Source organism: Lycium ferocissimum, chromosome 3, assembly GCF_029784015.1.
Source record: "Lycium ferocissimum isolate CSIRO_LF1 chromosome 3, AGI_CSIRO_Lferr_CH_V1, whole genome shotgun sequence".
In the NCBI taxonomy this organism is placed as follows: Eukaryota; Viridiplantae; Streptophyta; class Magnoliopsida; order Solanales; family Solanaceae; genus Lycium; species Lycium ferocissimum.
The window spans coordinates 17,151,324-17,164,371 of NC_081344.1; the positions used below are offsets into that span (position 1 = coordinate 17,151,324).

The 13,048-nt window shown below is 34.4% G+C and overlaps 1 protein-coding gene across 2 annotated transcripts; it reads left to right on the top strand.

Annotated features, from left to right (window-relative positions):
• Nucleotides 1-5,062: 5,062 nt before the first annotated feature.
• On the top strand, nucleotides 5,063-11,650 carry LOC132049919 (protein DETOXIFICATION 46, chloroplastic-like). Of its 2 annotated transcripts, XM_059440897.1 has the most exons (13): nucleotides 5,063-5,145; nucleotides 5,238-5,346; nucleotides 5,468-5,523; nucleotides 6,141-6,196; nucleotides 7,879-8,017; nucleotides 8,150-8,287; nucleotides 8,368-8,436; nucleotides 8,555-8,665; nucleotides 8,813-8,941; nucleotides 9,443-9,520; nucleotides 10,774-10,845; nucleotides 11,248-11,310; nucleotides 11,411-11,650. In XM_059440897.1, the coding sequence occupies exons 2-13, from the start codon at nucleotides 5,304-5,306 to the stop codon at nucleotides 11,510-11,512; spliced, it is 1,056 nt and encodes a 351-aa protein (XP_059296880.1). In that variant the 5' UTR covers nucleotides 5,063-5,145; nucleotides 5,238-5,303; the 3' UTR covers nucleotides 11,513-11,650. The 2 variants fall into 2 exon arrangements, with proteins under 2 accessions (XP_059296880.1, XP_059296881.1); XM_059440898.1 differs by lacking the exons at nucleotides 5,063-5,145; nucleotides 5,238-5,346 and having other exon boundaries at nucleotides 5,462-5,523; nucleotides 7,884-8,017.
• The last annotated feature ends 1,398 nt before the right edge of the window (nucleotides 11,651-13,048 follow it).

Below are 13,048 nucleotides of genomic sequence, written 5' to 3' on the forward strand. Positions count from 1 at the left end.
ATTTCTCAGAATTATCTTTGTCTAATAAGTGATGGAACAAACTTTTAAAAAGTTTTAATAATTTTCCATGAGTGAATTTGAGAAGAAATAAAAGTTAATATATTTAATAGCATTCTTAATCAGAATTCTAGAGTAGCTTTCTTAATAGATATGCAAAAGGCAAACTGAGGGAGTAACATAGTACTATGTAAATACCCTTTAATTATGAACTACTCCTGAACTATAGTTTTTGGGCAATTCTTTTATCATTTGAGTAAAAATTTGACTAAAGTTAGTTAAACAGGCATTCGAACTTAAAACTCTCAGATCGAAAGTCTATACTGATTAGTACGAACTGGTTCAAGTTGAGGGGCAATAAAAGTCCTCACAATAACGTTGAACTCTATAAAATATCCTTATTAAAAAAGTGGTTTTAAATGGAGCAAATATATCTTTTTGCGACAAAATTTGTTTGGCTTTTTTTTTAATTAAAAAAATGTCACGTGGTAAAAAGGTCATTCAAGAAAATGGGCAGACTTATTTTTTTTTTAAGCCACGGAGATTCTTTTTTTAAAGAATGAAACAGCCCGCTAGAAAAAAAATTACCTTGTAGCTTTAAAATAATAAGTCTACTAAAAAAAATGGATAGATTTACTTTTAAAAGCACGTGATATTTTCTAAATTAAAAGATAAGCTAAATGATTTTTTTCTTAAAATCTGACAGCAAAAAAAGTATATTTACATTATTTGTGTGACGATAAAAGTATATTTGCACTAACGACATGAATATATATGCGTAACTTTTTTAACGTAGTATATACCTAAATCTCATTAAAAATGTGGTTGCGTATATCTCGGTTAACCTGTTAAGTATAATTGTATACCGGTCCGGTTCCAATATTTTAGGAACCGAATGTTAAACCGTAAAAACGGAACCGGACCGGTTAAACCGGTTCTAATCCTGAAAATTTAAAAAAAAAAAAAAAAGAAAGGAAAGACATTTAAAATGGCCGTTGCCATTTTGTTAATTTTTGGCATCTTTCTCTCAAATCTATCTCTCAATTATAATTATTTTGCAATAACTAGCCACAAAGTCTTATTATAGTTTCAACTTTCAATTATTAATTTTGCAATTATAATATTGTTTGAGTTGGTGATTTTGCAACAAACTTTGGTGGATTTCTAGCCGCCTTGACTTTGTTGAAATTAATCCGGCAATTTGGTACCTTCGTTCAACTCTATCTTTATTTTTCGCAATTTTTTAATTAAAAAAATGTTATTTTCTTGTGATTTATTTGATTGTGATTTAAATTAATTCTATTTAATAATGTCAAAGAGATTAAGACGTGGTGCCGTAGTAGTAGTCGTGCTTAATGAGGAAACATTTGTGGAAGAAACACCTAATGTAGGTATTGATGTTGGTGGAAATAATCCACTTTTAGGTCATGAGGCAATGCAACAACATTTTACCGACACTTTTAATGAAGAAAATGATGGCGAAACACAACGAAAATCCCATAGGAGATACATTCCCGCACAATTTTTTTTAAGCCACGACAAGTATTTAGAGATAAGGATGGTGGAACGGGTACACTAAATTCTCATATGAGAACCAAACATATGGATGCTTGGGGAGAGCAAACGGGTTCAAATGTGGGGGGGATTTTTAGAAATTTTAAGTATGACAAGAAAAAGAACGCGTAGAAATAGCTAAAATGGTAGCTTATGATTGTTTACCATTTTCCTTTCCCTCGGGTTTGGGGTTTGTTACTTACATTCAACGTTGTTATAATCCGAAAAAAAAAACTTTACCGATGTTATAGATTTGTTTAAAAAATATAGATTTTATTTGCGCCACGTATTTAATTCTTTAAATAATAATTTGGGTTAACCATTTAGATTTTTTTGCTATTACATGTCAAAAAATGGATAGATTTATTTTTAAAAGCACGATGGAAAATTTTCTTAATTAAAAGATTTTTTAACAATTGCTTTAGATAATGCTTCTAATAATGATTTTTTTTAAAAAAAGAAATTCCTCTAAAAAATATTTTTCATGTAAGATGTAAAACATTTTAAATTTAATTGTTAAAGAAAAAAAATGCTAATAGTATATTTAGATTTTAAGAATTGTGTGAAAATAACGATAGGAAAATTCAAATAGAAATTGAGATTCTTACGTTATGCTACGACAAGCATATGAGTATAGGATTCAGACAACAAGTTCACAACAAATATAAACGATAGTCGGGATTGGTTAAATTTTATGCATTGGGAAGATGTTAAAGAATGTATTGAACTCTTAGAAAATTTTTATATGCAACTCTTGCTTTTTCTTTTTTTAATTTTAGCCTACTATACGGAAATAGCTAATCTAAATTAGAAAGTTGAGAAATGATAATTTTAAGAAGTATTTTTTTTCCCATCCCCTTTCCAACTCTAAAAATTTGGTTAGTCGAAATACATTTTTCAACTCACCAATTTCACGCTCGCTATTGATGATGATTAGAAGCTTGGTCCATGTATATGGGGCAACAAAAGTCGTGACAGTGACGTGGAACTATGTGGGACCCATTGCCAGGACAGTTTCCTATACAGTTGCTCAAGCATATTAAAGTGCCACTAGCTGCTTCTCTCTATCTTCAAATCCTCCACATTTTTTGCAAGTTAAAAAAAATACAACTTGCAAATAAATGTTTCACCTATTGCCTATTTACTTGTGTTCATATCAATGTATACTCAAGCAGTATATTAAGTTTATACTCTCATATACTATATATAAGTATATATAGTATATAAGTAAGTATATATATATATATATTAAGTTATACATATATTTTATATATATTAAGTATATATAGTATATATGTATATATAGTATATATAATACTATATATAAGTATATACGTATATAAATATATATACTCATATATATAAAATGTCATATACTCTCGCTTCCAAGTTGCTCGTGTTATATCAGTCTCTCCTATTTGTAATATTCGTAAGCGAACCGGTTGATTGGTTTTTTAATAACTGCTCCATGCGGTTCGGTTGACACTATATACCTAATCTAAATTAGAAAGTTGAGGATTTGCCCCTTTCCAACTCAGGTCGAAATACATTTTTTTCACACAATTTACGAAGCTTCAAAAGTCGTGACAGTGACGTGGAACTATGTGGGACCCATTGCCAGGACAGTTTCCTATACAGTTGCTCAAGCACATTAAAGTGCCAATTCTCCACCAAAATGAGATTACTGATGCGGTAGAAAGCTTAGATTCAGTTACTTTGGGAAATGACCAAGTGGAAGAAAATCATGTGGAGTGTACTAGTAGTGTAAGAGAATTCTCTGCTAATGAAAGTATTTGGACTCAAATGGTTGAGATTGCAAAGTTTTCTGGGCCTGCAGTTGGGCTATGGTTATGTGGGCCTTTAATGAGTCTTATTGATACAGCTGTTGTTGGTCAAGGAAGTTCCATTGAACTTGCTGCTCTAGGTACAACTCAAAAGATATTATAAGATGAAATTGATCTTATTGTTCCAAAATTACCTTTACTTACGTAATCAAGAATCATTAAGTAGTTTTTCTTTTCTAAGAGTGAACACTTTCTTAAGGGTGTGCCTAAACTAGAAAAAAACCACTGATTATGAAATGGAGGGAGTATTATTTTATATTTATACTAAATTAAATTAATTCACTTTATCTTAAATCCTAAACTAGTTGATCAACTATGTGAATTTTTGTATGTCTGTTGTGCTTGTTCAGGCCATCTAATATTTGCGGTATCCATCATATTAGAGCGCATTTGGACATAAAAATGTGAAGTTTGAAAAAGAGTAGTATTTGGAAAAAAATTGAAAAATGGTATTTGAAAATTGGAGTTGTATTTGGACATGAATAAAACTTGAAAAAATGTTGAATTTTTGTGAGTGATTTGGAGTAAAAAATGTGAAAACATGTACGTGGAGTTTTTCTAATTCCGGAAAATTGTAACAATTCTATGTCCAAACATGATTCGGGAATAAAATTCGAGAAAAATACCTCTTGCACAATATGAGTCGGGGTGGACATTAGATTAGCAGGTATATAATTGTCAGGATGCCCCAAAACATTAGGAGCATAAAAAATTCAAATGGAAAAAAAGCCATTACTATAATTGGCAAAGAAAGAGATCTTAATTTATCCTTAAGGATAGGGAGCTTCTCTTATATTATAGAAAGGTTTGTAGAAAAGGGATCCTTCAAATATCCCATGTTGTAGGGGCTTAAAAAAAAGCTCGTAGTTTAGGGGAAGTTAGAAGGGATGTCTTGGAAGGACAATAAAGAAACTCGACTTGAACAGTGCGTCCCGAGAAAAGTTTTTTTTTTTTTTTTTTTTTTTTTGAGATCCGACAACTCCGAAGTGCAAGGGGTAAACTCGGGATCGGATCGGATAGGATTGTGTGCGCCGAGCCCTTCGGGTCTCATATCTTTACCATACCTCCGTCCCCTATGTTAGGCGGTCATAATATATTGTTACGTTCTAGTGCTGTTATGCCAGAATAAAAGTGGAATGAAGTCCCACTTATACACTCCCTTCGTTCTACGAAACCTTGTTGATTCTAAAGTGAAAATTATCCATGGCCAAACGGGCCCTTAGTTAATTGAAACTAGCTGATAAGCATCAACTGTTGGAAAACACTTTTTAAGTAGGCGTTTGGCCATAGATTCCAAATATTTTTCACTTTATTTGAAATTTATAGAGTTGGAGTTGGAGTTGAAGATCGAGTTGTGTTTGATTATACTTTTTGCAGAGGAGAGAAGAGACCACTTTATTGGAATTTATGAAGATGGAGTTGGAAAACAAGTTTGGAGCACTTTTCAAAATTTGGAATCCAACTCGAAGTTGGATTTGGGAATTTTATAACCAAATACAGATTTTAAAATAAAGTGAAATATTTTTCCGGAAAAAGGTGAATAATTCTCATAGCCAAACGGCTAAGTGTTAAAGCTAACTTAAGCTCACATAGGCAAAGTTGTTTACTGTTGTATACTCATTTCTGCTAATGGTTCATCTTAAAACTTTTAATTGGCAGGTCCGGGAACTGTCTTTTGTGATAACACAAGCTATATTTTTATGTTCCTCTCAATTGCCACTTCGAATTTAGTTGCTACTTCACTTGCAAGGCAGGTAAAAAAAAATTTGGGAATTGCTGTTGTACTTTTTGATGGCTGATTTAATTACCATTATTTGAGCATTGTCTTGGGTTCTGGCGCAGGACAAAGATCAAGTTCAGCATCAGATATCTATCTTGCTTTTCCTTGGGTTGGTCTGTGGTGTTCTAATGTTTTTCATTACGAGATTGTTTGGTATTCGTGCACTAACTTGTAAGCAATTCTCATACTCTTTTCAAGTGGTGAATGTATCAAGTGCGAGATTGATATTTCCAATCTCCTCTTTTTCCCTCAGTGGTGGCACAACTAATGGTTTTATTTGTCTGAATATCAGCTTTTACAGGGGCCAAGAATATACAAATCATAAACTCAGCAAACACTTATATCCAGGTTATTCTGCTCTTAATAGTTTGCTCGTTCTAAAGATCTTTTTAGCTTTCTTTATTCCTTTTAACGTCATTGTGTTACTTGAGGAACGCCAATGCTTTTTCTGTTTTTTGGTTGGTGACACATTAGATAAACTTTCCAGTGAGGAAGGATTTATTTTGTTGATCAATTAGATACATCTATATAGGGCCAAACTATATCGAATATTTGAACAGTGTCCAGTTCGGTAAACCATCAAATGACACAGATTTGAAAGTCCAGCTTAGGTTAGATGGAGAATTTGCCCCTGAAAATGTGAAATTTTGCTCCAAAGAGAAGAATAACTTGGTGGAGGTGGAAAAGTTGAGAGTAAATTGAATGATTGATTAAAAATCGTCTCTGAAAGTTCTTGTTAAGATGTTAAGCTTTGGGGTTTTGCCTGTCCTAGTGGACACTTGCAGTCTCGCAGATAGAGACATAGAGTCATTTGATAAACATTGTCGATTTATCTGCTATAGAAGGCGTATAAACGCGTGTGCTAGAAATGTAATATCATTTTCTAGTATGATCAAGTTATATTATTGCTATACTTGGTGTCTTTAAGCTTAACTTCAACTGAATGGTACATTTTATGGTGATAGATTCGAGGCTTGGCATGGCCAGCTCTGCTGGCTGGTTGGGTAGCCCAAAGTGCAAGGTACAGTTTACCTATTCTCAAATATGTTGCAACATATTAATATTTTCCTTTAGACATTGTCGACTAGAATCTAGTGGCCTTACTGATCTGGAGGTCTGTGTTATTCTATTACATCTTGTTCTTTCGTCTTAGAAGATTTGTTTAGAATAAACTATTAACATATGTCCCCAGTTTGATTCTTCATCACTTTCTATGATTTTATGTAAGCTAAGTCCTCTGTCCATCATTTATCAAGGTTCACTATTTTCTACTTTGGATCCAAGGGAATGGTGAGATTGATGACAATGTCACTCATCGTATTGGAGCGAGATGGATGAAATGGAAGCTCGCATCAGGTGTGTTGTGCGACAAGAAGGTGCCGCCTAGACTTAAGGGAAAGTTCTACAAAGTGGTGGTTAGACCGACTATGTTGTATGGGACGGAGTGCTGGCCAGTTAAGAAAGCTCATGTCCAGAAGATGAAGGTAGCAGAGATGCAGATGCTGAGATGGATGTGCGGGCATACCCGGAGAGATATGATTTAGAATGAAGTGATTTGGGACAAGGTGGGTGTGGCCCCTGTGGTGGACAAGATGCTAGAAGGAAGGTTGAAATGGTTCGGCCATGTGCAGAGGAGATGCGCGGATGGGCCAGTGAGAAGGTGTGAGAGGCTGGCAGTGGTGGGCCTGAGGAGGGGGAGGAGTAGGCCAAAGAAGTCTTGGGGAGAGGTGATTCGGCGGATAGGGCGCATCTTCAGCTTACCGAGGACATAACCCTTGATAGGAGGGTGTGGAGGTCAAGTATCAGGGTAGAGGGCTAGTAGGGGGCCGTGAGGATTTCTTTTAAGTACTAGGCGTATTATTATCTTTGTTCTTTCGCGTATTTTTTTAGATCTCTATTATAACTTGATTGTTTCTTTCTTTCTTTCTTTAACTGCATTTATCTTATTATATGTTGCTATTACTGCCTATTATTATTGTTGTCTTGACACCTTCTCTTGAGCCGAGGGTCTATCGGAAACAGCCTCCTTACCTCCCAAGGTAGGGGTAAGGTCTGCGTACACTCTACTCTTTCCAGACCCCATCTTGTGAGATTATACTGGGTATGTTGTTGTTGTTGTTGTGCTGCATGTTAATCTTGACCATGTAGGCGATCATTTGCTGCATATGTTAAGCACTCCTCTTGTCTTTCTTCTCGCCAAATTTCATGTTTCTATTGAGTTGTATATATTGGGGATGAGTTGCGCTTGATGACAGCACGAATTCCAGCTTTAATAGGAGATCTATAATTAGCATTAATAACTCCACCAGCTCCACTTAGTTGCAGCCCTATAATTTTCCCTTGAATCAAATTAGCAAGGACAAGTAAGACAGAGGTGGAGTTTTTTATCTTTGTCATTTCAAGGCCAATTAAGATTCCTGCTTTCACTTACACATAAACAATGTAAAGGTCGTTGATGGATCTAAGCGAGACATTTCCGTATTATGTTCCCAGCTAGAAGAGAGATCCTTCTTTTATCAGTAATATGATATATTGATATGTACATTGTTCGTCCGTAAAATATGAAGGTAAGTTTATCTTTAGGTCACTTTTGAGGTGAAGATAGTTTATGTTGTTCTGACAGTATTACTTAGTTAAGATACTTACATTACATGATCAGTTTTGCTACCTTGTGATATATGTTTATTGCTCATCAATGCACAGTTTAGGCATGAAAGATTCATGGGGACCTTTAAAGGCTTTGGCAGTTGCTACTGTTGTTAATGGCATTGGCGACATAGTCTTGTGCAGAATTTTCAGTTATGGTATTGCTGGAGCGGCATGGGCAACAATGGTGTCCCAAGTAAACTACTCATTCCTATCAAGTCCTTTCTTTTATCCCTAAACATATTTGATGTGTTCTTCATCACTCTCTCTTCTATCTCCATTATCACACATCTTAAATAACCTTCCTAGCTTGGTAACGTCATTTTAGGTTGTTGCAGCCTATATGATGATCCAAGCACTGAATAATAAAGGCTATAAGGGTTTTGCTATCTCTGTTCCATCAATAGATGAACTTCTGCAGATATTCATGATTGCTGGCCCTGTGTTTCTAACAATGATGTCAAAGGTTTGTGTGAATTGAACTCATTTTAATTCGGTGCCAAAATCATATTTTATGTGGACATCTGATATTATGCTGAACTACAGGTCGCATTCTACTCTCTACTGGTCTATTTTGCTACCTCAATGGGCACACAGACAGTTGCTGCTCATCAGGTATGCTTAACTCAGAGAATTTTTTTGCTGAAGTATTATTCTTATATATACTTTATTTCTTCATATTCCTTAAAAAGGTGCATAGATATGACAACTAACATATTGCCTTTTTATTTAGGTCATGGTACAACTGTTCATGATATGTGCAGTATGGGGTGAGCCTCTCTCTCAAACAGCACAGTCGTTTATGCCCGAGTTGTTATATGGAGTCAACCGAAATTTGTCAAAGGTTATAATCTTATTTTATTAAAAATCAAAACACCTCATGCGTGAAAGTTGCTAGCTATCATGATTCATTGCAGGCGAACTCTTTGAGCACAGAGTTCTCTCATCATTCCTAATTACAATGCTCTAAAAGATGAATGTTTTGAATCAGGCCCGAATGCTGCTGAAGTCCCTAGTGATTGTTGGAGCATCATTCGGAATGGTACTGGCATCTCTTGCAGCATCAATTCCATGGTTATTCCCCAAAATATTTTCACCTGATCCTCAGGTCATACGTGAGGTTAGTTCTGTATATCCTTATATTTCCTTTCGGTTTAAGACATTGCATTCTAAACAAGATAGTAGATGATATTTGACACATTTTGTTTTCGTGAGGATGTTCATCCTCTTCCACGTACTTGCCAAAATAATATTGGCTTCTGCAGAAGCAAATAGAGAAATGATTAACAAACAATGATTGACCAAAAGAAATAATGACAGGAGGAAGTGTAAATTTAGTTACTTGCTTTGTTATACTGATTAGTTATTCTGTATACCTGATCATGACTGGATTAGTTATTTCTGCTGTGTAATTCTGTTTTTCCCTCCTTTATCATTCATACCTTTGTGTTATAATAATGAATAGGATAAACTCATAAGCTCAAAATTAGGTAACATGAAAGTTGTTAGTCCAAAGATCACAGAAGGAGATGGAAGGGTATTAGCTTCTTGGGTTCTTCACATGATTCAAAATATATTTGTATGGTTCTCCTGATTATTTTTCTCTTTTCTATGAGTGCAGATGCATAAAGTGTTGCTGCCATACTTTCTAGCCCTATGTGTGACACCCAGCATTCTTAGTCTTGAGGGAACTCTGTTGGTATGTTTTCATTCTTTCTGTCAAGACTTTGTCTCTTCTTTATTTCGATGTCTTAGGCATCTTAATTAATCAACAGACAGTTTATTTCTGTTCATATGGTCACATCTCTATTCCGTGCTTGTAAGAAGATGAATCATTTCAAGTTAAGAGGGTAGATTATCTTCTCTCACAGGCAGAACTAGGATTTAAGTTGATTGGACAAGATGTATCTTCCATTTTTTCTGAGGGTTTCGTTCATATAATGAGGTTCCATAAATCCGTAGCCAGAAAATCAATTGTTTTTTTGTTTTTTCTGGAAAATATTTTTTTATATTAAATTAAAGAAAACCCCTTTGTGTATGTGTGCCTCAAAACCAGAAGAGGGAATTCAATGCCAATCGCCATCTCCTTGGCACATGTGACGGTTATCACCTCTACCACGTCCTCCTTAATGTCCCTTGTTATCTCATGCGGAATTCTTCCTCTGTTGTATCTTTTACGAAATCATTATGAATACTTTAACACATTTTCACGAGAAAACTATATAATGAGCTGACTATTAGACAACTCTTGTAAAAATGTAAAACTGCAATTAATGAATCACTAATCCAACAAGCTAAAGAGAAGCTGTACCGTAAAGTTATATTGATAAGCTAAGTTATGTAAGTATTACCTAGAGATTGTGTGTGTGTGTGAGTGAGTGAGTGAGAGGGAAGGGGGGGGGGGGGGGGGGGGGGATGGTGAGGGAGATGATCTGCTATTTGTTTGCATTTAGCCAAAGCTTGTACTAAGAAGAACTGATTTTGAAGTTTTAGGTTTCTGTATTGGTATTTTATCCATAATGCCAATAATACATGAGAGCATTACTTGAACTCCAATTTGAATGTGGACAGTGTAAAAATGTTTGAAACATAGGGAAAAGAGTAAGAAAAACATGAAGTAATTAACTAGAATGCTATGTAGAATTTTTTTTTCCCTGTAGTTCCTTTTGTGTAGTAATTTATGTTTCTTTACCAGGTAAAGGAGTATCAGCTTTCTCTATGATTTACTTCTAAATAGCTTTTGATCTTTTACTAAATATCCTTAGCTTGAATTTCCAACTTTGCCAACTTTACTTACAGAGAACTCTTACTCCCACTTCCATCTCCCATAAACTGTTGTGATCTTTATCATTTCCTCCTTTCCTAGCACATGCATCATTTCTCCATTTGTTATAACTATTATGTTTTGAGAAGCCTTTATCTCAACCTCTTGATGTTTTGATATCTATTCAGGCTGGACGAGACTTGAAATACATAAGCTTATCAATGAGCTCGATATTTGTTTTGGCTTCTCTTCTGCTCATGGTATGACATTCAATTTCGCTTCAAAGTATAAACACTTCATGGTGTACTGGCAATTCAAGCTCTTTGTATAAGCCTTGGACTGGCATTGTTCCTGCATTAGACCTTGATAACTCGAATTTAATCTCTTTACTTTTACCCCTTTCCATTTACACAATCCAATGTGAAGTGAAACTTTATCTAAGCAAGGATATGCACGGATGGGATAAAAAGTATTTACACAATCATGTCACTTATAAGTTAATTACATGTAGATTTTTATAATAAGCATTAACTAGTAACATGCTATAGTAGTTTAATCTGCATTGATCGTTAAAAATCTTTGAACTGTAAGTGCATATGACTTAAATCATTTTTGACGGTATCATTGTTTTGACATTTCCACTTATTGTTTCTTTGAACCAGTTGCTGAGCAGTAAAGGACTTGGTTTGTCTGTATGCTGGCTTGCACTTGTTATATTCCAATGGGTAAAATTCCATTACAACATACAAGCTTTTAAACATGCTTTTTCTTTGTAAAATCGACTGATGCCATAATGCTCTTTTTGCATTTCTATTTTGTTTCCAGTCTCGATTTTTCATGGCGCTACGACGGCTCACCTTGTCGGATGGCATACTCTATTCAGAAGAGTCAACACATTATGAGTTACAGAAGTTGAAAGCTGTATAGGATTCTAAGTTTCTTACAACAACAAAAAAAAAAATTACAACAGAGAAAATGGAGATGGGATCCAACTCTTCCAATGGTAATGTATACCACAAATGTGCTATTTATTAAGTGGCAATATTAGCATACTTCTGTCTTTCATTGTTTTTTTGAAACCCGAAATGTGAAATCCAGCAAATTTTCGAAAGAAGTAAATAATGAAGGATAAAGCTTCCATTGAAAAATTAAACCCACAGACCTTGAATGAGCTAGGATATGACACAATTTTGAGAAACAAACGAAAGCATAAAAGATCAATGTATCATCCAAGTTGACAAGAATCGCTAGATGAAAAAATAGGAATTAGCGACGGACGAATTCTGTAGTGAAACAGCAAAATCTGTCGTTAATCCTATTTAGCGACAAATTATTGAAAAAAATTGTGTTAGCTACGAGCAATTTAGCGACGGATTAACGATGAAGTTCGTAGTTAATTTTAGTTTTTAGTTTTTTTTTTTTTTTGGTAGTGAATTGTTCTTCGCACTTCTTCATAAAGACATTTAACATCTTTAATTACTCCTATATGAGTATTATCCTAAAGTTTCCGTCAACGCTTTTCAAATGTCTCACTTAATTAACACTATAGAATAGTAAGGGTAGAGCTGAGAAAAATTAAAAGTAAGAGACAACGACTTATTATTTCTCTAAATGTCAAATACTATAAAGTAAATTCAGTTTGTCAAAATAACTACTCCAATACTTGAGACCACAGGGAGTATATCAAAAACTCAAAGAGACAATTTAAGTTTATAACTTATGCAGGTAGCTGAAAATATTATTGAAGTTTATATTTCCCCAACCACAACTTGCACATAATTAACTTGCCACTCAAGGGACAAGTCAAGAACAAGGTATCCATCACTGACCCTGTCACAACTAATAGAACATAATGGTTCATAATTAAATTTCTCTCACGGGAAATATTTTTGAGGTGGAGCTAAATGCTACTCCATATGTTCCAAATTATATGATTTAGTTTGAATAGAAATTTAAGAAATAAATGAACACTTCAAAAATTTGTGGCTCTAAAACATGTCATAGTAGCTGTGTGGCCTTAGATATTTTTGTGGTTATAAAAGCTTCTCATTAAGGATAAACTGGGAAGTATAAAGTTAATCATTTTCAAATTCAGAGAAATGATTAAAAAGAAAAATATGTCACATGGACTAAAAAGGAGGGAGTGATAAAATTCCATTTTAACTACTCTAAAGTTGTTCGGTGAACAATGGTATCAAACACCATGCAAATAGAAAACATGCATTTGATAAGTTTGCAAGCTTTACCAAAACGTACCAAATTAACATGCAGGATGTAAAACAAGCTCCTAATACATGGCGTACGTAATGAGTTTGTTTCATCGTTTTTCCCAATGATCTTATAATCTTTACTAATACACTATAAAGATGCTAATATGAAATTATAGAAGTAATCTTGTGGGCGTGTTTGTGTCAACTTGGCTCCCCCTGAGCCAGAGATCGGTCAGATATTATGGGAAGTTGC

What these genes read in the sequence shown, in the direction of transcription:
- LOC132049919 (XM_059440897.1), top strand. Translation starts at nt 5,304, where the DNA reads ATGTTTTTCATTACGAGATTGTTTGGTATTCGTGCACTAACTT. An exon ending in AGACAGTTGCTGCTCATCAG is followed by an intron (nt 8,437 to 8,554) that starts GTATGCTTAACT and finishes CTTTTTATTTAG; the next exon opens with GTCATGGTACAACTGTTCAT. An exon ending in CACTTGTTATATTCCAATGG is followed by an intron (nt 11,311 to 11,410) that starts GTAAAATTCCAT and finishes TTTTGTTTCCAG; the next exon opens with TCTCGATTTTTCATGGCGCT.